Genomic DNA, 22,472 nt, shown 5'->3' with positions numbered 1-22,472 from the left:
TTCGAGAACCGACAGGTTAGAGTTCACGCCCAGATTGGGCTTCATTTTGCACACTCTAACTCTGTTCCATCTAGTTTAGACGTATTATTCTGGGCCGTCGGAAAGCCCGCTGTCTAGTACTTATTTCGCGGGGTCCTAGCTGGTGCCTCCCACAATAGCAGAGCGTGTTTTAGCCTTGGTTCGCACGCTGCAAGGAGGCCTTCACGTAGAAAATTTCAGTGCTAAGTGCGCATAGAAAAGTGGGAGAAAAAAGGAAGCTTATTCCAGCGCACACGCGGTGGGTGCAGGAGCCGCCATGCTGTTCTATGGCCCGGGACACGATCGCTGGAGGCCCTACGGCTTCATGGCTGAGCCGAGGTGCGACCGCACGGTCGTCATCGTTCGCAACAACGACGTCATGCTGGCCGGTGAGTACAGTGTAAAACGCCCGCTACAAAAAAGCGTTAACGTCGGCTCTACGCGGCGCGACGCAGTGTTCCACGCGGCTACAAACGTCATAGAAGGAAATGTGCTCCGTCATCTATTGGTCTCCAGGCATTAGTGGGTGATGCATGCACTTTAAAGGCTGTCCTGTGTAGAAATGATCCACATAACACTTTTCAAGCTCTGTGGAGTAGTCAAAGTTGATACCGTCCTTCAGTGCGAACAGAGTGACTTTTCTTTTCGAGCGCCTGTGTTAGGCTCGAAGAGCTTGCAACGTGCACGTTACGCACGCCTCCCGCAAAAGCTTTATACTCAAGAAACAAGATAAAGCTCTATGTTAAGCTTGCGGTGACGAGCCCAGAGCAAACCACAGGCTATTTTTATAGAAACAAACGGAACCACGCAAGATATTTCGTGTAGTTTTACGTCCATCACATTCTATTTATCACACTCTTGATTTTAATAGAAAATGCAGTTGTAGATGCTTCATGGGTTTTGGGGTTCGTTGAAGAAGGAGAGGTGTCAAATAAATTCTAACTTTGCAAACTTTTATAAAATGTCACTCCTAAGCCTGTCTTTAGCACTATTAGCCTTACCTCCTTATGCGCCGTAAAACCCAAAACAACGCAAGTTGGAAGAGCAATCCGAAGGCCAGGATCTTTGACATTCGTCCTATGGATACTCGTATGCACAGTCGGTCCTGTTCTCTAACCACAGTTTGTTGATTTTATCGTTATTATAATCATTTTTTCGTTTACAACACACACATATCGTCACATACAGCCGGAGCAGCACGGTGAACGTAAACGATGCACCGTGGTGCTCGAGAGTAGACAGGCTTCCGCAGGGTCTTTCTGCTTTTTGTTTCCTCGCCTCGGTCTTCATATAAGCAACAGTATAGGGTGCCTCGATACGAGCGCGCATCGAGGCACCCTGCGCAACAGCTCGGCAAACACCCACTACAAGCTAAGCGCGCATCGCATGCACTGCACCATGTGCTTGAAATTGCGCGGCCTATTCTTTCGATCCTGTGTCTCGTCATAGGCTATATATGCCTATGCTTGAATGCAGCCGTGCCCTCTGCGCAGGCGGCCTGGACCCTCTCTGCGTAACGACCAGTGGCCATATGCAGCCATCGAACAAGGCTTTTTTATTCAGTAGCAGATGGAAGAGGCGGATCGAACTACCCGCAATGAGCCGTGAACGCGCTTTCCACGCTGCCGTCGGCTGGCATGGCCGCATGATGGTCTTCGGTGGATTCCATCGCACCGGCCGGTGAGCTCCCCTATAGACCGTTTACAGCGTGCAGCTCTTGCTCTTGAGACGAGATGGCGCCACAGACGCGCTCGTAACACGGTGCCATTACGGGCCTCGTAAGTCGCCGGCGTGTACGCTTTACACAGTAATGGAAATATCACGGGTGGCTGCCGAAGTGTTCTTTATGTGAAGGTGGAGAAGGAAAGAGGAAATACTTGCCCTGTTGTGGATTGCAAGAAATGCTACGGAGAGTTAAAGGTGCGGTATTCAATTGTTTGCGAGCTTCTCGAAACCGAACAGCACAAGCAAGTACTGCCCCTTTTCGCGGCCGTTCGCCACGCACCCTTTCCGTGAAGAGGAACCCGGCAAACACGTTCGCCAACGCTAGACAGCCGATATAGTAAGAAAGGTTACGATCTTGGAAAATCTGCGAGGGCAAGTGCACAACATTGCTGCATTAATTAACTGTTGGGCCACCGAAGCAGTCGCTTCGTGCTTTCTGTTGCTGCGCGGTTGCGCCTGCGTGTGTAGCGAGACCCCATTGCTTGCAAGTTGAGGTGTGCGGCAATTTAGTAACAGCAGCGCCCGAGGCCGAATTAGGTACACTAAAGAAGGACGGCTTACACTCCTACATGCCACTAGTGCAGATCGTGTAGTGCACAGCCGCGCGTACGGACGACGCTTACCGTCTGTGTATTGTGTGCCCTCTTGGCGCTACTCTTGAACTTCGCTCCAAGCAGAGCTCTTTTCGTGGACCATATTCGGAATGAAGCTTTTGCGTTACGGCTGCAGTGCTGCACGGTGGCTGTCACTTCTTCCTGCGAGACAGTCACGAAAAGTGACTCCGCAGGCCAGCGCACAGAGTGACGCTGATTGCTTACCATTGCCGAGACATCGAGCCTTTTCATGCCCGCATATCGAGCGTGGAGCGTACCAAAATTTCATGTGTCAGACTGACGTAATTTTGAACTTCGTGTAGTGTGAACGCGTTGCCGTGCGCGTCTTATAACATTTATATCGCGGAATCCTTCGAAGTGATTGCGCGCCAGCTCATGAAGGATGCTTAATGCATGACACTGCTACCATAATATTTAACATTTGTGTGGGTATTTAATTTGGTCGCCTTTCTGTGTTTAACAAACAAGTAGAAAATGTTTTTGGTTTTCTAAGCACCGTTAACAGGTTCCAAACAAATGCTTTCGATGTGCATGTGAGCGTTTTATAGAGCGGTGTCTGCATGTATTTACGCAATACTACAACGACCTGCGCAGCCGCAGGAGCATTGAACCTTCCCTTTTTAGATAATATCAATAAACAACATTCACCAAAGCCTTCTCCGGATGCAAAGACAAGCATCAGTCGATTCATCCGTTGGCTAGCTCTGCGACATAAAGCCCGAAACCTTCTTCACGCCTCAAGTGAAAAAATTAGGGCGCACACATGACCTTCGAATCTTTGGACAAACTATAGTGTCTTACAACCGTATGAACAGAAACACTGCCTGCCGGAACCGAACCATCGGACGCGGCAGCCGACGCGTCGAGGCGCACGCCAAACAGTCAAGAGGCGTGGAATGGCTGCGGGCTCACGTGATCAAAGATGGCAGCTCCCGTGACACGGCACTGTGAAATGTCTATAGCGTGCACTGCAAATTCAGAGCGTGCGACAGCCTGTATTCGGCCACGAGACTAGCCTGTGACAAATGCACAAAAGAAAACCTATACGGTAGTTTTTTCAGCTGGCTTGCACGTTTTGAGCCAGCATGGGCCTGGTCCGCATGGAGTGTTTTTTGCACAGGGAAACGCGCCGCGGGCCAAACCCACGCGGCCGTCCCGCCGAATTTGCACTGTCACGGTCGTTTATCGCGGCCGCTTCTTGCATCCGTGGCGGTGCAGGTGTGGCGGCAGGGCCGCATGAGGGTTCGCTCGTGGCACGTTTCCGCGTGCTAAAAATGCTTAATGTAGGCCAGGCTTTAGGCGTTCCTTCGCTTCATCGAATGCAGCACGAACAAACCAGACTGAATGGCGCTCTGCAACAACGCACAACTCTTCCTGTCATGTGAAATCCACGTTGCATTACTGACTCGAAAATTAACGCTGAGTGGTGAAACCGGTGCTGGACAAAATGTTCTTGCATGTAAAAAGATGCATCGCTCAGGTATCCCGCTTCTTGGCCGTCTTTCGCATTGTGCGCTGTTTTGCAAATAAAGAAAAGGGAATAAAAATACTGTAACATGTAAGGTATCTCTTCAAAGGTCCGCTTGGGATTATTTATTTTGACCTGCTAATATTTGGACTTCAGGCAATGGCTTTACGGAAAACATTAAAGCAGGCGTCAACCTGGAGCAAAAAAGAAATGAAATTTTTCGAGACTATGATACTAATAGAGAAGAACATTTACATTGAAGCGCTCTCTTTATTTCTTTAAGTGTCATTGCTTCCGTTTCTGCCAATCCCGTACGCTCCTCTGAAGTTCCGCGCACAAGCCATCGCTTGCGTCTTACTAGTGCGCGTTTCACGGCTGCAGAGGCGTATTGCATTCACAGTAAATTATCTTCGATTATGCTACTTATTGAGCAGTAAGGAGGCCAAAATGAATTAAATATTTTCCTATTTTTGAAGACCAGAGCACAACATTCTTTTGCTTTTTGTTTATATTGTGAAGACTTAAAGACGTTTGTATTGTAGTAAATTCTAGAAATTCCGGTAACCAGAGACACCTTCGACTCGGTCTAAACCTCAGCAGTTATGCTGGCATTAAATAATGAAGATGCCTTTTCGTATGTCTGTTCTCGCCCTAATATTTGTTCCAGAAGCTGTGCGCATTCTTGTCCCACTATAAGCTTTTTTAAAACATCTATAATGGCTGCACACCGACTGACGTCATCCACGAAGACAGCAGTCAAATTCCAATAAGGAAGGATGTCTGGCAGGAAGACACGGTATCTCCAATGCTGGTCACCACCTGCAAACACGTTTTCAGAGACCACGATTTTGAACTGCTGGAGATGAGAGCTAATGGAGAATACCTTAGTAATCTATGATTGGCTGATTAGGGAGGGAGGGAGGGAGGGAGGGAGAAAAAGGACATGCTGGGCTTAACCCTAATGTAAATGCCAGCGTATAAGAGTCTTTGTGCGAAAGCAATAAATCATAATGCGTCTTTGTCTTCTTAATTATACACCCCATTCGGAAGCCGCAACTTGCACTCTACGCGATTAGATATATGCCAAAGTAGGCCCATGAAAGTGATAGAGCGATCTGTGCGATTAAGAAGTCTCATGAATGCAACTCATGTATCAGTATCTGGAGATTAAAAGGAGACGCGGTTGCTAGTCATGAAATTGATGCGATCATTGCAAATCATTACAAGCTTTCAAGTGTTGGTAACAAATAATCTAATCCAGAATAGTAAACTGTATGTCAACGGGATAGCTATCTGAAGTAAAGCGGAGTTTCTTCGCTGTACAGTGGTGCTCCTTGTAAGAGAGTTCTCGTGCCTGAGGAGTGGTCGGCTGCTTACCTTACGGCGTGGTCAGATCGACGCGACGGTCTTTCTGCAGGATGCTCAGCAGCGCTGAAGTTTACTTCTTCAATACGAACCAGTCGTTGCTCATTCGCCCAATGTCGATGGCTCTCATGGGGATGGCTGCCGCCCCAATCGACACGCGAGTCTACATCATCGGCGGCACCTCCTGCGGTCCAGACGGGCACGCCCTCCAGGCCTCGATCTACATCTTCGACCCGAGCACAGACTCGTAAGAACCCACTGTACGCCACAGAATGGTCTGACGGCGTAGTTTTCCTCTTATTTTTTTTTTCATGCGTTTGTGTGTGTTGGTGTGGGAGGGGGCGGGAGGCTAACCCGCCAAAAAAAGTTAAAATGCGTAAAAACCAGCGCACGAAGGCCCCACGCTTGCAGAAAAGGCCACCCCACTGGGGCCTTTCAGCCTCAATTCAAAGAAAACTTGGTGAGTGCATGACCTTAATTTTTTTCCTCTATGGCCGCTACGTGAACTGCAGTAGAGAATCTGCGGCAGACGGGCGCTCCTCTCTGCTCAGTAAATGCAAACCCCCCGTGTTTTGCAGCTGGACCAAGCTAGCAGCGATGATGGAGAAGAGGGCCTTTTTCTCAGCCTTGACCGTACAACGCGACTGGTGGCTAGCAGGGGGCGTCATGCAGCTGAGGCCAGAGGTCAAGTGCACCACGTGTTTTGACGTGCTCCGCCTGGCCTCGTCCACCATGGAGCGACGATATGTCATGCCATCGCCTAGGCACTCTGTTTGCGCGGAAAAAACAGGTGAGCGGGCCAGCGGCAGCCGCTGACAAGCACATTCCGCCACCAGAGTGCTGCAGATAACCCTCTCTGTCTTATTCCGGTCGAAACTGTCGCATGATCCGAGCTGAAGCGCTGGAGCGGTTTATTCGAAGGCACGGTTCGTGATTTAGTGACCTGCTCGGTCCGGTATTTCTCACAACGTGCACTATAGGTCACCTGTGGGTAGTGTATCCCCATCCCACCCATCTCGACGATACTCTGCAGCGAACGAAACGCATCCGAAGAGGAAACAATCAGGTTTGGCGCTTTCGCCCGGTTTGGTGTGAACTGTATGTGCCATTCTTAATGCGACAGAATTAAAAACTGCTTTTTCGTCTCGCTTTTATAAACAGGTACATACTGCAGTCTAAAGAACTTATATTACCAGATGCCTAAATGTTAAGCAAAAATGTTAAATGCTTATTAAAATACCTAACGTTAAATGAAAATTACGCAACAAAGACAACAGAATGCAGGCCGCTCGCCGGTTACACTTAGCCGCATTAATTTACTTTATTAGGTGGTCTTTCCTTTACAAGATACAATGCAAGCGAAGAGCGTGCCGAAATGGAATGAGAAAAGCCAGGGCATGAATAGTTTTCATCGACTGCCTTTTCTCATTTATGTCATTTGGAAAGCGGTGCGCCAGCTCAAGGCAATATAGACGCGGCGTATGCTTAAAAAGAATAAAATTAAGCTTAATATCTGATAGCTGACATGGCGTTTGCACCGCGAGAAGTTGAAGGCCTCCAAGGGTGAATCTTCTCGCACAAACTCCGCGAAAGGAGCAACATTGTACTGCTAATTTTGTGCAATACTTGCTGTTGCTGACCCTCATTTGGGAGTCTTCCCACGGATTTCGATTATCGAGTGGAACCGCTTCCAAGCAGCTTATGAACATCGCCTTCTGTGGCGCGTTTTTTTCGTCGTACAGCAAACTGAGTGCAACATAGTTAAGGTGATCGAGAGCCACACTGTTGCACTCGTAAGAGCTGTCGAAGGCATCGCTCACGCAGATACAAGGCGTCAGGGCAGCCTCGTAGGCCTACCCGACATATTTTTTCTTCATGTGTGTTCTAATGGTTCTTCATATTCACAGTCGTGAGCTGCTTAAATCCAAGGGTGAGAGAGTGAACGGAAACGCTGGACACCACGCGCAGGATACGAAGTGTACCTGTTTGGGGGCCAAGATGAGAACAACCGCCCACTCGGCGACGTGATCATGTTCGACCGCGCCCGTCGCAGTTTCATGCAGTGTGAACCGCTGCCGAGGATCTTGGCGGGCTCAGCCACGGCCGTGATGCCCGAGGATGGTTTGGATTGGCTACGCCTTCGTAGTATATGGGTGAGTCCGGCCATGGGGGGGCTCATCGGCGCCACGTCTTGCTCCACGCGTCTTCTACTGCAACGATCCATCGAAACAAGCGTCCCTGATTATCAGTGGTCACTCGCGCCTTCATCTTCTTACTAACCTAGCGGAACGCTCTTCTCCCATGTGGCATGTCCCAGACGTGAGAGCTTCGTGCAGTTCCCATTAGCGGTTTATTGGAGAAACCGCCGACAGAGAAGTGTGGTAGCCACGGCTCATATAACAGGGATTTAAAAAGCCAGCACATATGACGTACACATATACTATACAGGTCATCCCAGAATAGCTAAATGCAACTGGCAAAAAAAACACGCAGACGAAAACAAGACTGGCATGTTGTCCGAGGACAAAATTGGAGTACAGCTGCAGTAGATTGTTCTGCCTCAGCAGTGTTTTTGCGTGTAGTTGAACAAATAATTAGTATCTATCATGTAATGAAATAAACGAACCTGAACTACCTTGTGAGTGTAAGGAATAAGCACACCGAACGGATAGAACACTTGGCCACGTTAGGACAACTCAACTACGTTACACCTGCCGCAGCGCCCGCGAATGAACGCGTAAATCCGCCTCATTTGGTTAGTTCCCAACAGAGATACAGCCTTGGTAGTGGTTTTCTGTCTTCAAGGTGCGGTCATTCCACCCATGGATGGACTTGGGCGAGCACCCGCAAGCTGACGTCCCAATGCTTTCAGCAACAAACAATAAGCGGCAGAAAATCGCCTTCACCATTGTTTCTCGAGCATGCCCACGCATGTACTCTTTCAAGGCGCGCGCGCAGCCGCCTCCATTGCAGCCATGCCTCCGCACCGCAGCCGCTTTAGGCCACTTCGTCTACGGGGTTGCTGGGATGTCAATTAATCGTCTCAGATGGGCAAGCCGAAGCAAAAGGGAGGAGCGATGCATGCTGCAGTAAAGAGAAGAAGCTAAGCTGAATGGCGCCAAACAAATCATTCGCGATGAGTTGCTCGCAATGAACCCTAACGATTCCAAGAAGTTTATCGTTATCAAGAAAGAGACGTTTTGGAGGCAATTAAATTAAATCAAGAAGGATCCCAAACAATTTAGACGACACACCTGATATTGTGACCTGTGAAAAAGTATTGCTTTTGTGCTAATTCTTTCCACGCTTTGCACAGAGAAGGAGAAACAATCGGATTGCTTGAAATAATGGTCCCTGGCACTCTTTATGTTCAGTCGTATTGGAAACTGCCACTTATTCCTCATCTTAGAGCTGTCCAGTCATGCTGCATGAGCAGCAAGCACAATGTCCTAGCCTTCAAGGATTAGTTCTTTTTTACATGAACAGCATCCGCAGCATCAGACTTTGCTGTCTGTCGACATGTTTGCCTGCAACAAATCGGCCTTATTTTTTCTATTTCTCATTTTCGTGTGTTTCACAGCCGGGAAAAAAGGCGACGCCAAACATTCGTGAGAGGGCAGCGACCGTCATCCAAAAGGCGTACCGGAATTACCGCAGAGGGGAGAGACTTCAGCCACGCCTAAAAAATGCAAGTAACATACAAAACTGTGAGCAGGACAGTCGCCTCGCCACGTTTCTGGTAGCGGCAGCCTTTTGTGCCCACGCCATCTTTGTGGCTTGTAAATAAATTATAATTTGATTTGACCAGCGCCGGTGAGCGCATAGCAACCACAACAGTTCACCGCAGGGACGCCCTGGGAGGTCAGTGTACTTAAAGCGGCCTCATCTGCGCGAGAACCAGCGCGTGCTGCCGATATCGCTTGCGCCTGTCCATGTTGAGGTGAGCACAAGCACACGGCAGTATGCCAGTATGCTGTCGGGCACACCTTCCTTTTTTCATACTCCTCCTCTTACATATTTTGATGATAATAATAATAATTGGTTTTGAGGAAAAGGAAATGGCGCAATATCTGTCTCATATATCGTTGGACACCTGAACCGCGCCGTAATGGAAGGGATAAAGGAAGGAGTGAAAGAAGAAAGGAAGAGAGGTGCCGTAGTGTAGGGCTCCGGAATAATTTCGACCACCTGGGGATCTTTAACGTGCACTGACATCGCACAGCACCATTTTGATGCCACGAACAGGTCTTAGGCTACTCAAAAATGCAGACGGCGCTTCGTTAATTCTGTCAGCATTTTTTAGCGCGCTAGCACTACAGTCCATTACAACTGAAGAATGCAGCGGCGAATTCCTCTCGAAAAAGGCTTTCCAGCCAGTGGCGTCGACCGATTTTATCAGGCAGAGACTTTACAAGTAAGAAAAGAAGAAAGACCGTGGGGAGCGGGTTGTTCGCTCTCGAGTGTGGGGTTTTATTAAGGGTATAATTACTTTCTCCCCGTTTAATCGCGGCTGACACCGTACAAAATCACCCGGACCACACCCCGTGATCGCGTACGCTACCGAGCGCACGCCGGCCACGGCTGGCTTTCCCCTGGGGGAAACAAAAGCAGCGACACTGGCTGGCAGAAAGGAGGCATTTATTGCGACAACAATAACGCCAGCTAGCAACAAAATGCGTGAAGGAATCGAAGTCGGACGACTCACCAGCACGGTTACGAGCGAATGTTCGCCCACGGTAGCCCTTGGGTGACACTCCACGGCCGGACGGGATGAGATGCAGGAGAACGTTCTCCCCCACGAGGATTCGCCCCACTGGCAAAGAGTGGGGAGCAGTGCCTACACGTCCGTACGCGACGAGATCCCCACCCGAAGAGAGGCTGCGTTCCAATACTCCCAAGTAGGCGGCTACTTAGACGTCTAGCCGGACAGCCGCCATTTTGGGACGCGTTCTATTTCTCGGCGAAGCAGTCTACCAAGACTGCTTCGCCGAAGTCCACATCGATGCGGTCTAAATTGCGGTCTAAAGATGGCGGAGCTGATATACACGGATCAACTAGTCATGCTCTTGCGGGCGTCGGACTGTACACGGAGTATACGAAAGGAAAAATGTAAGTAATTCCATTATGTTATTTGGTACGCAAACTAGTGGCTAATTAATCTTCGTGGATGTGCGATTCCTAGCAGTGAATCACGCAGGAGAAAATCGTGCAGTTGAGAGCTTTGCTACAGCAGCGGACGCTGTAGGTCTGTTTACGTGGTCTGTTAATTTACGTGATCCGGCATCTGACGATGCCGGATCTTAATTAGCACCTTTATTTTAGAGATTAATACTGGTCGCTGTCGTTGGGTTACTCGACGGGCGTTAAGACGGCTGGCGTGACGGTTAACTAATGTTTTCTGTTGCTGTATTAAGTGCATCAACTCTTTCGCGTACATTCTTTTTTATCTCTACACTCCCAGAACAAACACACCGGCATGTTGTGAATTGATTTTAGTCTTTGCAGGATTAAAGCTGGCTGCTGTTTTTATGTTTCTCGCCCTCTCCGAGTACCACGTACGGCAGACAGGTTTAATGGCACGCATGTGTTTTCCTGTTGCAGTGTATATTAGCCGTATCGCATTTCGCGCATATTGATTACAGTCTTTCGTATTCTTTCTTATGTTTACAGGGCCGTTTGGACGACAACGTTCGAGGAGCATGTACAGTTTAGCAGCAATAATAAAAGAATAATCGCATATCTTTTTAGCGTCGTCTTCGGAGAGCGGCCCCGTCTGCTACAAGTAGACTGACAGATAGGCACATCCATCAGTCCTGTTTGCGCGCAGTCATGCAGAAAAAATGTGCAAACTTGTTGAAAACACGTTATTAATTATCGTTATTGCTCAGTTTCAGAAAAATTGTACTACAACTATTCATAAGCTTTAGTTACATTGTTATGCCGCGAGGCGGCGTGAGCAGTAGAAGAGTTCCAATACATGGACATGTAGACGGCTAACTAGACGTCACACTAGACGTATTGTTAGACGTCTAGAGTATTGGAACGCAGCCAGAGTGCTCTCCCGCACGCACTCAGCAGTCAGCCGTCCGTGGCGCTCATGCCTTTGCGACGTAGCGCCCTCTCTTGTTAGTTAAGTAACTAGGGAGGGTCACGGGGCGTCCGTCCTCCCCCCCCCCCCTCCGTTCGGAGGGTGCATCGCGGGAAACCGTCTCTAGGGCTGACGACAAAGGCCCCTATTCCTTTCCTGACTACAGCGTCTGCTACAGAGCCATATCTGGACGACTGTATTGGCTGGAGGGCCACCTCTGAGGGGCATTCGCAGCTGCATCCTTTGAGTTGAAAGCCTTCCTGTCTGTAATCGAACCCTAAAGAGGACAAGCTCCCACACACAACCTGGTGGACAGGTTGCCTCGCTGGACGCCTCGCTAGCGAAAAAGCCGTCTGTCTGTGGTTGAAGCCTGGGGATGGCAGGCTTCCCACAACCCGGTGGGCAGGTTGCCACCTGCCCACCATAGCAGGTGGACAAGTGGAAAGGAGGAAAATTGGTTTCGCCGCAGATGCAGTGAAGTGTCGCAACAGCTACATCAATGTGGAAAAGGAAATGATGTCGCACTAGTTGCTCCCACTATCAAACAAGTAACACGATAGCTACAACTGATTGGAGAGGCGGTAATCTGCGTCACGTCTTCAGATTGCAGCATAGCTCGAACCACAGATCGGTCCGGCCCTGACACAGCAACTGAAAAGTAAAAAGCTCTCCTTGTTTGACAGCCTGGCAGCGAAGAGGCGCAGTTGTTTAGTTTTGTGCAATACGCTCTTCTCTACATGACGCTGCTAAAAGGAAGCGCCGCCGCAATGCCTCAGAACTTCACAACGGGTTGAGAAGTGGTAAGCGCTTAGATGATAGCCTGTTCGTGCTTACCCACTGCATAGAAATATCTAAGACTGAAAACAGACCTCTGTATTTAGCTTTCTTTGCATAAGCGTTGTATACTACAATGTGAACAGGGAACTCCTCTGGAAGATGTTAAAAGATTAAGGTGTTGGCCTTGAGCTAATTGATTTTCTACATGAAATACATCGAGAAAATGAAGTTTCAATAACATGGGAACATATAAGAGTACAACTGTCGAGGTACACCAGGATTAAGGCAAGGTTGTCCTTTATCACAGCTGATGTTCATGCTTTATATGATAAGTATGGAAAGAAGCTGCTAGGATACTAGGAAGCAATCTAGGTTATAATCTGTCGTACAGATTACGTGGAAGGCTAGCTGAGCAACGAAGAGAGCCAGGAAGATTTGCAAACTTTGGTTAATTGCTGTGGAGACGAAGGAGACAGTCTAGGTGTCAGTTTTAGCGCGACTAGGTCAGGTGTGATGACTTTCAACGATACAAGTGATCAGGTAATTATAATACAAGGCCATAAAATACCCCGAGCGGCCGAATACAAATACCTCGAGATATGGGTAAACAAAGGGCCGAGGTACACGGAAAAGCACGAACAGACTGTCATAGCAAAAGGGCGAAGAGATTCCGAGAAAATGAAACAGGGCACTGGGGGGGTACAACAGGTACTGAGAGGTATTTGGAAACGAATAATGGTGCCTGCGCTTACTTTCGGGAATGCGGTGTTGTACTTGAGGGAAGAAGTTCAGTCGAGGTTAAAAGTAAATGAGAGAGCTGTTGGAAGATTAGCACAAGGTGCCCAGGGGAAAACCACCAACGCCGCAGTACCGGGGGATATGGGTTGATCATCCTTCGAAACACGGGAGCCTCAGAGTAAAATACTATACGAAGAACGCCTGAGGAAATTGGACGATAGCTCGTGGGCAGCTAAGGTATAAAAATATCTACACAGAAAGAGCGCTTACTCACAGTGGCGGAAAAGCACTATAAAGCTTCCAGTAAGCATGCCAGACACGAGGACGGAGAAAGAAAGAGCATTGAACGACAAATTAAAAACGCGGAAGGAAAAATTTGATAGATTCAATGGAAAACAAGCATAGTGTAGAACAGTAACGATACTGGAAAAGGAAGATCAGGAAGGAAGCGTTTTATGAAACTCAAGAGGCAGCGCCCTACTCTTTGAAGCTAGGTCAGGGTGTCTTAGAACGCGCAGCTACAAAAAAAAATTTAATGGAGAAGATGACACAGGTGTTGCGTGTGGTAAATTTGTAGAAACAATAGAGCACCTCGTACTAAACTGTGATGGTATCCATTCCGATGTTGATGCAGCCACAGTCTATCTTCCTGAGGCCCTAGGGTTTAGAGATAACAATTGTCATGTAAATAAATCTGTGGTTGAAATTAGCAAAACGCGATTCGAAGATTTGTGGCTCAAAAGCAGAGATGTAACATAGTGTTAAAAGCATAGAAAGACGTATTTTAAAGAAATGGCGAATTTTATTAACTTACAACACAGTTAAACAAAAAGGGAATAAACTCAGCATTGTAGCAACTGCCATCACCACGTTTCAAATGGGACGCTCCTAGCTTCCATCCATCCATCCAGACGAACGTTTCCACAGGGTTCTACGCCTTCTGCCCGCCGCATTTTGGCTGTGCTTATATTGCGCCCGACAGCTCTGAACGGGAAAGCCTTGACGCAAGCACAGACTTCCGCTTTCTCACTGACACGCAGACCTGGCCTCCCCCTGCGCGCTCCACTGAAACGCTTGAAAGCCACTGGGATGCCAACGGCGCTGAGGCCTCCGGAGCAACACAGTACCTGCGGCAGCAAACACTCCCTGAAAACATGGACCCCAACCTGGGTATGGTGGGTCGCATGGATGGCTCCTTCCTCAAAACCAAGTGAGTGACATCTCAAGCTCAACACTACTCACAACTAAATGCTCCTCGCCAACAGTCGCGCCACCACTTTGCATTCGGCCGCAGTGATGCGGTCCTTCCTTCTTTTCAACATTTTCGTGCTGCTGAAGTGAATTTTACGCTCGGGCTTTTCTCTCAGCTTCGCATGTCATGCTCTCTGATAACGTTGTTGGGATTCAGGTAGCGTGACTGGGCCGGAGAAGAGACGACGACGATCGGAGGAAGAAAACTGGGAAAACTTTATACAAAGACTGTTTACATAAAGTACAAGTAAGGATAACTGAGTGTGCCTCTGAGTAAAGGGAGCTTCTTAGCAGTCGGGAGTCTCTCCCAGCAAAGGGTATCTCTCAAGAGGGGGGCTTTCCTCCTGTTACTAAACCAATAGCTCGTTACATACTCTTCGTATTTCCCAGATCCCTAGCTGGGGAATACAGTTCGCAGAATGTCCAATCAAACGATGCCTCTGATGGTACCACCCACGGCAGGGCGGTCCTGATGTTCTCTCGCAGCTCGGTCGAGGGAAAGGGAACAGGACCCGGTCACGTTGTCGTCCACAGGGCCTCCAGGTGGGCGAAGACGTGGGTCCGGACTGCGCCCATGTGGAACATGAAGGCGCCTGCGTGACACAGAAATGCGGGCTGTCTGCTAGCAGGGGTAGAAAGATCTTGTACTGACGACCGGAATGCGGAACCTGTGTCGAAGGCGCTACTCTCGGGCAGTTGTTCAACCCCAGCGTGACTGAAGCGAACAACACTGATCTTGTTCTTCGTCGTCTCATGACCGGAACGTGGAACCTCTGTTGAAGGCGCAGCTCTCGGGCTATTGTTCAACCCCAGCGTGACCGAAGAGGACAACACTCCGTTCGTCGACCCGATTGGATGTTCTAACACGTGGGGACGCTATTATCGTCGCTGCTTCCGACATTCGTGCAGCCACGTTTCTTGCAGAGGGCTCATTCACCTTCGCGGTGGTTTTCAGGGAATTCCGGACCGGGTAGTCCGTGTCTTTATGCATTTGGCCTGGAAGGCATGCCAGGCATAACAGCACCTCCGCCACCAGACAATGCGTCGGGAAGATGAGCTGCTCCTACGCAGCTCGGCTGACAGGAGGTGCGAGAAGGAGTTCTCGTTCTGAAGTTCTCCAGGACTCTCCTGCTCTACAAGGGAAATCCAGCTCCGTGATCTCTGCGATGCGAGCCAAACGGGACAACAAACGCCAAGCCGCACACAACAAAAGCCAGTACTCAAGATAGAAGGAAAATTAGAATTGGTGTACAATCGGTCGGAAAGGTTAAAACGATCTCGGATGTCACCCGGGCAGGGAGGAATCAACCGAGAGGTTAAAAGGAGGCTTGTAATTTTGGCCCAAGCTATTCCCTATTCCTAACTAGCACAATTGACCATACGGTCTTCCTTTCGTTCTGCATGGCAGCAGACACGACAAATGTGCAAAGCTTGGACAACAAACAGTACAGAATCAACATACTGCACAAAATACTGCTAAAACAGTAGCATCTCCAAGAGCTCTCGCCAGCTACCTAAGCTACTATGTCCAAGAGGGGCTTCGCTCGTGCTTCCGTGTCAGCGAAGACTATACACGTAACAACCGCTGAAAGTAATTTTCTTTCAAAACCGCATAACAAACCAAACACTCATCTCGGGGCGCCTACACGAGAGACTACGCATCATAGACCCGTGACTCAACCTCTGTATTTCCGCTTTCAGCGAACACTCTCAGTGCGCAGCTAAACCTACGCACAACAATTCGCATCAAGCTTATCAGCATAAGTGATGCCGTAAAGAAAAGAAACAAAACATAAGATAATCTCGCTGTTAAGATTACATCTTCAAACAGATTGTTGCTACAGCGTTCGTTTGCACTACACTAGACTGTACAACACTTAGTGGTTAAACTAAGATCAAGGTTACATCACTACAGCACAAAATTCCTGAGGAGTACAAAATTCTGCTCAGCCCTAAAAATCTCAAATCTTAGTCCTAATGAATAAAAAGCAAACACTAAATACAAAGAGGGCTTTGTCCTGGAATACGCCTTAAAACCATTTTGCGATTCATGGAATAAACGGTTTCTTGAGGCGCGCACGGCGCGGACGCGGTCGACGGCCGCTCTACCAGCCAAGACATAGCCTCCTATGGGCAAGGCTTCGCAAATCTTGAGTGGCTGATTTGCTATGCCTCTGTCAACACCCTCCATAGAATTTCCTCTGTGCGATATGTTTCCAGAGCCTGGGTAATTCTCGGAAAGCCTAAATCGGGAGGGGCGCTTCTTCCTTTCTCTTTTCCCTGCATATTGTGTCCCCCTCCGACACGCGCGCGTTCCGTGGCGCCCTTTTGTGTGGCGGCTGCGCGCCCTTCTGCATAGCACGCCGTACGCGTCACGTGTCTTAGGACAACATCTGTCGTGGTGCCACAATGAAACAGGTGGCTTTCGCCCTACACGCATAGTTGGTAGGTTTTGCACGCGACGCCTTTCGAATTTCCTGTGCCGCGGCGAAGATGTCACGTCGTTACACTGCTGATTAGCCTTAACACTTACGGTGTTTTTGACCAGCTCATCTTTCTTCGCGTGCAGCTGACCTCTGGGAAACGGTGTAAGTTTCTCGATTACTTCTCAAGGTGTTGTCAGGCGCTATGCCTCAGGACCTCGCCTCAGCATCGAGAGTTGACGCATCAATCTCCGAAAGCTCGCTGCGTTCGCTATGTTTCTTGCGTGGCGGCAACACCTGTGCTTGGCTCTCAGTGCGAGGCGACGGTTCACTTTACGAACCGTTCGCTGCCATTTCTTCTGTGCACGATAGCTCATTTTCCTGCGGTCTATCACTAGCCGCAGTTACTAGCTGTTCTTTGTTTCGATGCAGCGCTGAGCCGCATTCTGCGCTTACAATCGAACTGTCAGCGGGCGCTCTCCGTCGACCACTGCCCGCCGTAAACTCAAAACAGTCTGCCTGCGTTAGAACGTCTGCAGAAAATAACAGTTCGCTGTTCTCAGGCTTGTAATTCGGAGCAGCGGTCCGGGTAACAACAATCTGAGCGTCATCGAACTTTTCAGCGAAGGCAGTGCTCTGACTTGGCGCTTCAACGTTGCTGTCAAGTAACTACGTGACGCTCTCTCCCGGAAAGCTCTCTTTATGTGCGGTGACATATAAGTTCGCCGCAGTCTTTCTGGCGCGGAATCTCTGCCTCATTTGCCATAGCGGCATCTGTATCAGGCCTAGAACCGGCCCTTTCTCTGCTCTTCCGAACAACAATTATGTCCCTAGCTGACCAAGCGGGGTTCGTGGGCTGGTCGCTGACACTCTGATGGGAGCGCTGCCCGCTGGCATCACTAAGATATTTAGAGTATGTCTCTGTACGTGTGACGAAGAAGCGGAAGAGGGCTCTTTTTGATATTTCGTAGTTGTCGGCATCCTCGTCGGACAGCCGCATTAATACGGCGAAGACATCACAAGAGAGGATGGCCGTCAACATCCAAGGCCAGTCGCCCTGGCCTACCTGCTCTTCTGTACAGGTCCGCTCGAATTTCGTCAAGTAACTTCTGAAGCTCTCGCCTCTTCGGAAAGCCCGCAAACGATCTCGAGCTGTACGCCACTGAACTAAACGCGTGAGCTCCTGTAGCTCTCGTCTGCGTTGTTCTTGTAGCTCAGCCGCTAGCTGCGCCCGTTGCTTACAACTATCCTCCCATTCTCTATCTACTTCCTCACGAAACATTCGTCTTTCTTCTTGCTCAAGAAGATATTGTTTCTCTTGCTCCTCGCGGAGCCATCGCCTTTCCTGTTTTTCAAGAAGATAATGTTCCTCCTTCTCTTGGCGATGCGTTCCTCTTTCTTCTCTTTTCCCTCGCAGATCATTCGTTTTTCTACCTTAGCTTTTCGTTCCAAAATCGTCTCCCACGCCTCGCCTGCCTCCACGACTGTCACCTCTTCCGCCCGTATAACATCCATGATCGCTTCTCTCGTTTTAGTGGGGTCTACTGAAATCCCCAATCTAGAGTTTCAAGGAGGTATTTTACCTTGAACTTCTCCATCGCTGATCACACCTCGTGCCGCTAACCCCGCTAAAACACAAGCTCCACCTTGAAGCAAACAATACACAAACCTGCGAAATTTCATTCCCCAGATGACCAAAGTCCGACTACTAACATCTGCCTGTGCTAGTGCGGTCAGGTGAAATGAATGGCAAACATCGAGCACTCACCCAACCGAAATACAGCTGACGTCGCCAGTCCCGTAGAGGCCGGGGTCCGTTGGAGCCGGTGCCCTGACGCGTTCATCTCTCGGTCTTAAGAAGCGTAGCTGATTTCATCAGTCAATCACGCAGATGCCGGGGCCCATTGGAGCTGGTGACTTGAAGCGGGCATCCCACCACTGCCACTAGTTTTTGGGTTTCAGATAGCATGACTGGGCCGGAGAAGAGACGGGGACGATCGGAGGTAGAAAACTTGGAAACCTTTATACAAAGACTATTTACATAATGTACAAGTACGGGCAACTGAGTGTGCATCTCAGTAAAAGGAGCTTCTTAGCAGTCGGGAGTCTCTCCCAGCAAAGGGTATCTCTCAAGAGGGGGGCTCTCCTCCTGTTACCAAACCAGCAGCTCGTTAAATACGCTTCGTATTCCCCAGATCTCTAGCTGGGGAATACAGCTCGAAGAATGAAGTCCAATCAAACGATGGCACTGATGGTACCACCCACGGCAGGGTGGTCCTGATGTCCTCTCGCAGCTCGGTCGAGGGAAAGGGAACAGGAACTGGTCACATTGTCGTCCACACGGCCTCCAGGTGGGCGCGCACATGGGTACGGACTGCGCCCATGTGGAACAGGAAGGCGCCTGCGTGACACAGGAATGCGGGCTGTCTCCCAGCAGGGGTCGAAAGGTCTTGTACTGATGACCGGAACGTGGAACCTTTGTCGAAGGCGCAGTTCTCGGCCAATTGTTCAACCCCAGCGTGACTGAAGAGGGCAACACTGATCTTGTACTTCGTCGTCTGATGACCGGACCGTGGAACCTCTGTCGAAGGCGCAGCTCACGGGAAATTCTTCAACCCCAGCGTGACCGAAGAGGACAACACTCCGTTCGTCGACCCGATGGCGTGTTCGAACACGTGGGGACGATATTTTCGACGCTGCTTCCGACATTCCTGCAGCCACGTTTCTTCCAGAGAGCACATTCACCTTCGCGGTGGTTCTCAGGGAATGCCGGATCGGGGAGTATGTGTCTTCATGCATTTTGCTGGAAGGCATGCGAGACATAACGTGTATGTTTACTGAACACGAGCGATTGAACAGGGGCACCTGCCTCGTAGCATGACTGAAGTGGAAGCGAGCGCCTTGAGGTGCGTTCGTCCGTCCGTCCATCCATCCATCCATTCATTCATCCATCCATCCATCCATCCATCCATCCATCCATCCATTCATTCATTCATTCATTCATTCATAGTCTATTCAAGGCAGTATAGTAGTCTTCGAATTCTAAGACCACATCATCCACGGCTGATAATCAGTTCTTTCGTGGGCCCTCCTCCCGCTTCGCCCCGACGTTGATGATTGGCGACACTGTGTTGCTGAACTTTTATATACTATAGTCGCGTCCACAGAGGCTTGGCCCTGAGCAGTCGAGAACATTTTCTCAAAGTTTCAAAGTCTCAAAGTTTCCTAGGCACAAAACACAGAGTCGAACCAGTATCGACGATCATATGATGACCAAATGTGCATGCTATCGGCCGCGTCCTCCAATGTTTCCTCTTTCACAATCAATGGTTGGCCTTCTTCGAGCATGGATTTTCTGGCGTTCCTCGCTCATGTCGCTAAGACGCTTTGTTGCAAGGTAAATGAACCTGCCGCAGAGGTAGCGGCGAGCTTTCATCCACCTACAGACGTTTCCATCGTGTTTTGTGCTTCCGCACCGTCCACATTATTACCGCCTGTCCAAAGCCGATCGGCACGCGCTTATCTTCTTTACAGCTGTTAACTCCCGAGAAATCACGTTGTTTCCCCTTTCCGCTGCCCCAGAGCAGAGCACTGTTGCTTTGGCCTTCTGCAGAGGGGCTCTGTTTTCGCCAACAACTGTTTTTGCGAGGCACATGACCTGACGCCGCAAACTATTATCCCGAAGCATTCTATGGAGCATGCTCAACAGGAGGCAGCCATCCGCTATTTGCCGAAATTCTTTATCAAATTCTCGAGACTCACCTGCAGACTGGCGCCGGTTTAAAAAGGGGAGACTGTCCGTTATTTCGATGCTCTTAGTGTCAATACGCATTTAGGACTTCGACTAATTCTTCGTACTTTACTGCGTTTGGATTTTTCTGTGCCACTTTTCCTGGAAGCACCTTGTGCGCGTGTTCAATATACAACTGAGAAACACCCTCTTCTCAATTCAACCGCATATTTCCGTTGCTTCGAAGAAGGCTTCAACTTTCGTAAGATACGCCCTCGATTTGTCATTGTGGTCGTCACACTCGGGAAGCTGGTGATGCGCCATGGCCAAAGCGGTTGCACCCAGCGGGTCAGTCTTGACCGGCGTTTGAGGTTGGCGCACGTCGTGGGTTCTCTCTGAGGCACCGCCACCCGCACCACCGCTCGAGCGCGGTGCTTGTACTGATTATCGACTCTGAGCGTTGGCCGGTAGGTCCACCATTTTAAGTGCCAGCAGGTCTCCCGCTTTCATCAGCCGTCGAAAATATCCAGCCGCCAGCGCCTAGCGACGCTAATGCCAGACAAAGCACCGAATTAGAACGTTCGTGTCCACTGTCAACTCTGCGGGCGGCGTCGGAGGCGATATCATCTGCGAGCTCGTGTTCCAAACGATACAACGGTGCTTGGGTTACTGCAGTGGGAGGAGGCGTATAAAAGCGGCCTCGGAGGTCTTCAGATTAGGATATAGAGAAGATTGACACGTCGGTTAAAATCATCTTATCTCGTAGTTGGAAGAGGGAATTTGTTTGCGTTCCCAACCTAGTGTTTTTTTCCGTAGTTTTAGTGATAGAAATATTGCCCCAGGAGTTGGGCAGAATATACTGCCGTAAACAGAAGCGCGCCTGATGATAGCTTACTCCATTTTTGGGCTAGTTTTTGTTTCGAGTGTAATACCCGTGAAACTTCAGCTCAGCAAGTTTAATCCTGTATGCCGGTACACAATGCTAAGCGTTCATTTTCAGACTTAACTTAGCTCACGGAATAAATTTCAGCTTTACTTGGAAGTATGGGATACAAAATTCAAGCACAGATGGCATTGCAGTACGACGTGTCAGACCGCAAACGGGTCACGGTCTAAGGGCGCCAGCAGTTTCTGCGTACATGTACCACTACTGTTAAGATATGTACCATCCCTCTCCCTAGCAAAACTGCGACGGCACCTCCGGACGTCCTGGCGCCCACGACCCACCCGACTCCTCAGGTGCACCCGGTTCTCCTGTCATCCCCCGCCCATCCAGCCTCCCTGGTGCCCGCGGCCCTCAAGGCATCCCCGGCAGACACGGCGCCGCAGGCCATCAAGGCACCTCCATCCCCGCCGGCCCTACCGGCACTTCCGAAGTCCACGGCACACCCGACTCTCCCGGCGCCCCCAGCCCTCCCGCCGCCCCCGGCCCACCCAGCTCACGCAGCCGACCAGGAGCCCTCGGTACTCCCGGCGCCCCCGGACTCACCGCCACCGCCTGCGCTGCGCAGAAGCCAGCGAATTAGGAGGAAGCCGGATAGGTGGGGTTACTAGGGGCACGGTCCATTGCCTGTAATAAATGTGACTCTGTCAGCGCACGGCGCAACCGCTGTTTGCGCCTGCCATCCGGATGGCCGGATGTCGTCATCTTAAACGCGTTGGTATCACAGTTCCGTAGAGGTGCCCACAAAAGTTTTCGGTACGCCTAAATCGCAAAAAACGTCAATTTCCTCGCTGATTAGAAGCGCAGTCAGGCACCGAGGGCTGGACTGAGCCTTTCGCACTGTAAACTACGAAGTACACCCTTCAGTTGATGGCTGTTTGCTTAGGCTCCAGAGTAATTAGGATTAGCTGTAATGTTCGCGTTCCGAACGTGCACGCTGTCTTTTCTTTGTGCAGTCGTCACAAACCCCTAAAACGTAAAGAGCACCGCGCGCATCCACTCGCGCGTTTATGTGGCAGCCAGTTTTAAAACGTACACTTTTACGAGAGCACTAGCGGTCGCTGCTCCGATCAAGGCATCTTGTGATCGCCCTGGGCCTGGAAACAACTTCGTGTCAAAAAAGGCACCGTGGGTGGTCTCCTACCGGTCTAGAGTTTCTGTCCGCCTGGCTGAGTGGCCCGCAAAGAGCCCTCTCACGAGAAAATTGGAATGGGGGGGGGGGGGTACTAGGCCTGCAGGCGGTGCCATAATGGCTTACTGTGGGTGTGCGCGAGCTCGAGATAACTGGACAGCGTTTCGACTTGCACTTACCAGGGGTCTTGTTTGGGGGCA

General features: G+C 49.9%; 1 protein-coding gene across 1 annotated transcript; it reads left to right on the top strand.

The window, feature by feature from the left end:
* The first annotated feature begins 295 nt into the window (after positions 1-295).
* LOC144112382 (beta-scruin-like) lies at positions 296-21,751 on the top strand. The gene is made up of 8 exons (XM_077645250.1): positions 296-407; positions 1,512-1,698; positions 5,243-5,437; positions 5,769-5,980; positions 7,159-7,343; positions 8,771-8,878; positions 13,834-14,003; positions 21,379-21,751. Exons 1-8 carry the CDS (start codon positions 296-298, stop codon positions 21,749-21,751), a joined length of 1,542 nt encoding a protein of 513 aa, XP_077501376.1.
* The last annotated feature ends 721 nt before the right edge of the window (positions 21,752-22,472 follow it).

Source organism: Amblyomma americanum, chromosome 1, assembly GCF_052857255.1.
Source record: "Amblyomma americanum isolate KBUSLIRL-KWMA chromosome 1, ASM5285725v1, whole genome shotgun sequence".
NCBI classification, from domain to species: domain Eukaryota; kingdom Metazoa; phylum Arthropoda; class Arachnida; order Ixodida; family Ixodidae; genus Amblyomma; species Amblyomma americanum.
The sequence above is the reverse complement of the archived record's forward strand: the minus strand, read 5'-3'. Positions and strand labels throughout refer to the sequence as shown.

Coding starts and splice junctions, on each gene's coding strand:
- LOC144112382 (XM_077645250.1), top strand. CDS start 296: ATGCTGTTCTATGGCCCGGGACACGATCGCTGGAGGCCCTACGGCTTC. Junction 7,344..8,770: donor TACGCCTTCGTAGTATATGG/GTGAGTCCGGCC, acceptor TGTGTTTCACAG/CCGGGAAAAAAGGCGACGCC. Junction 14,004..21,378: donor GGCTCCTTCCTCAAAACCAA/GTGAGTGACATC, acceptor CCCTCTCCCTAG/CAAAACTGCGACGGCACCTC.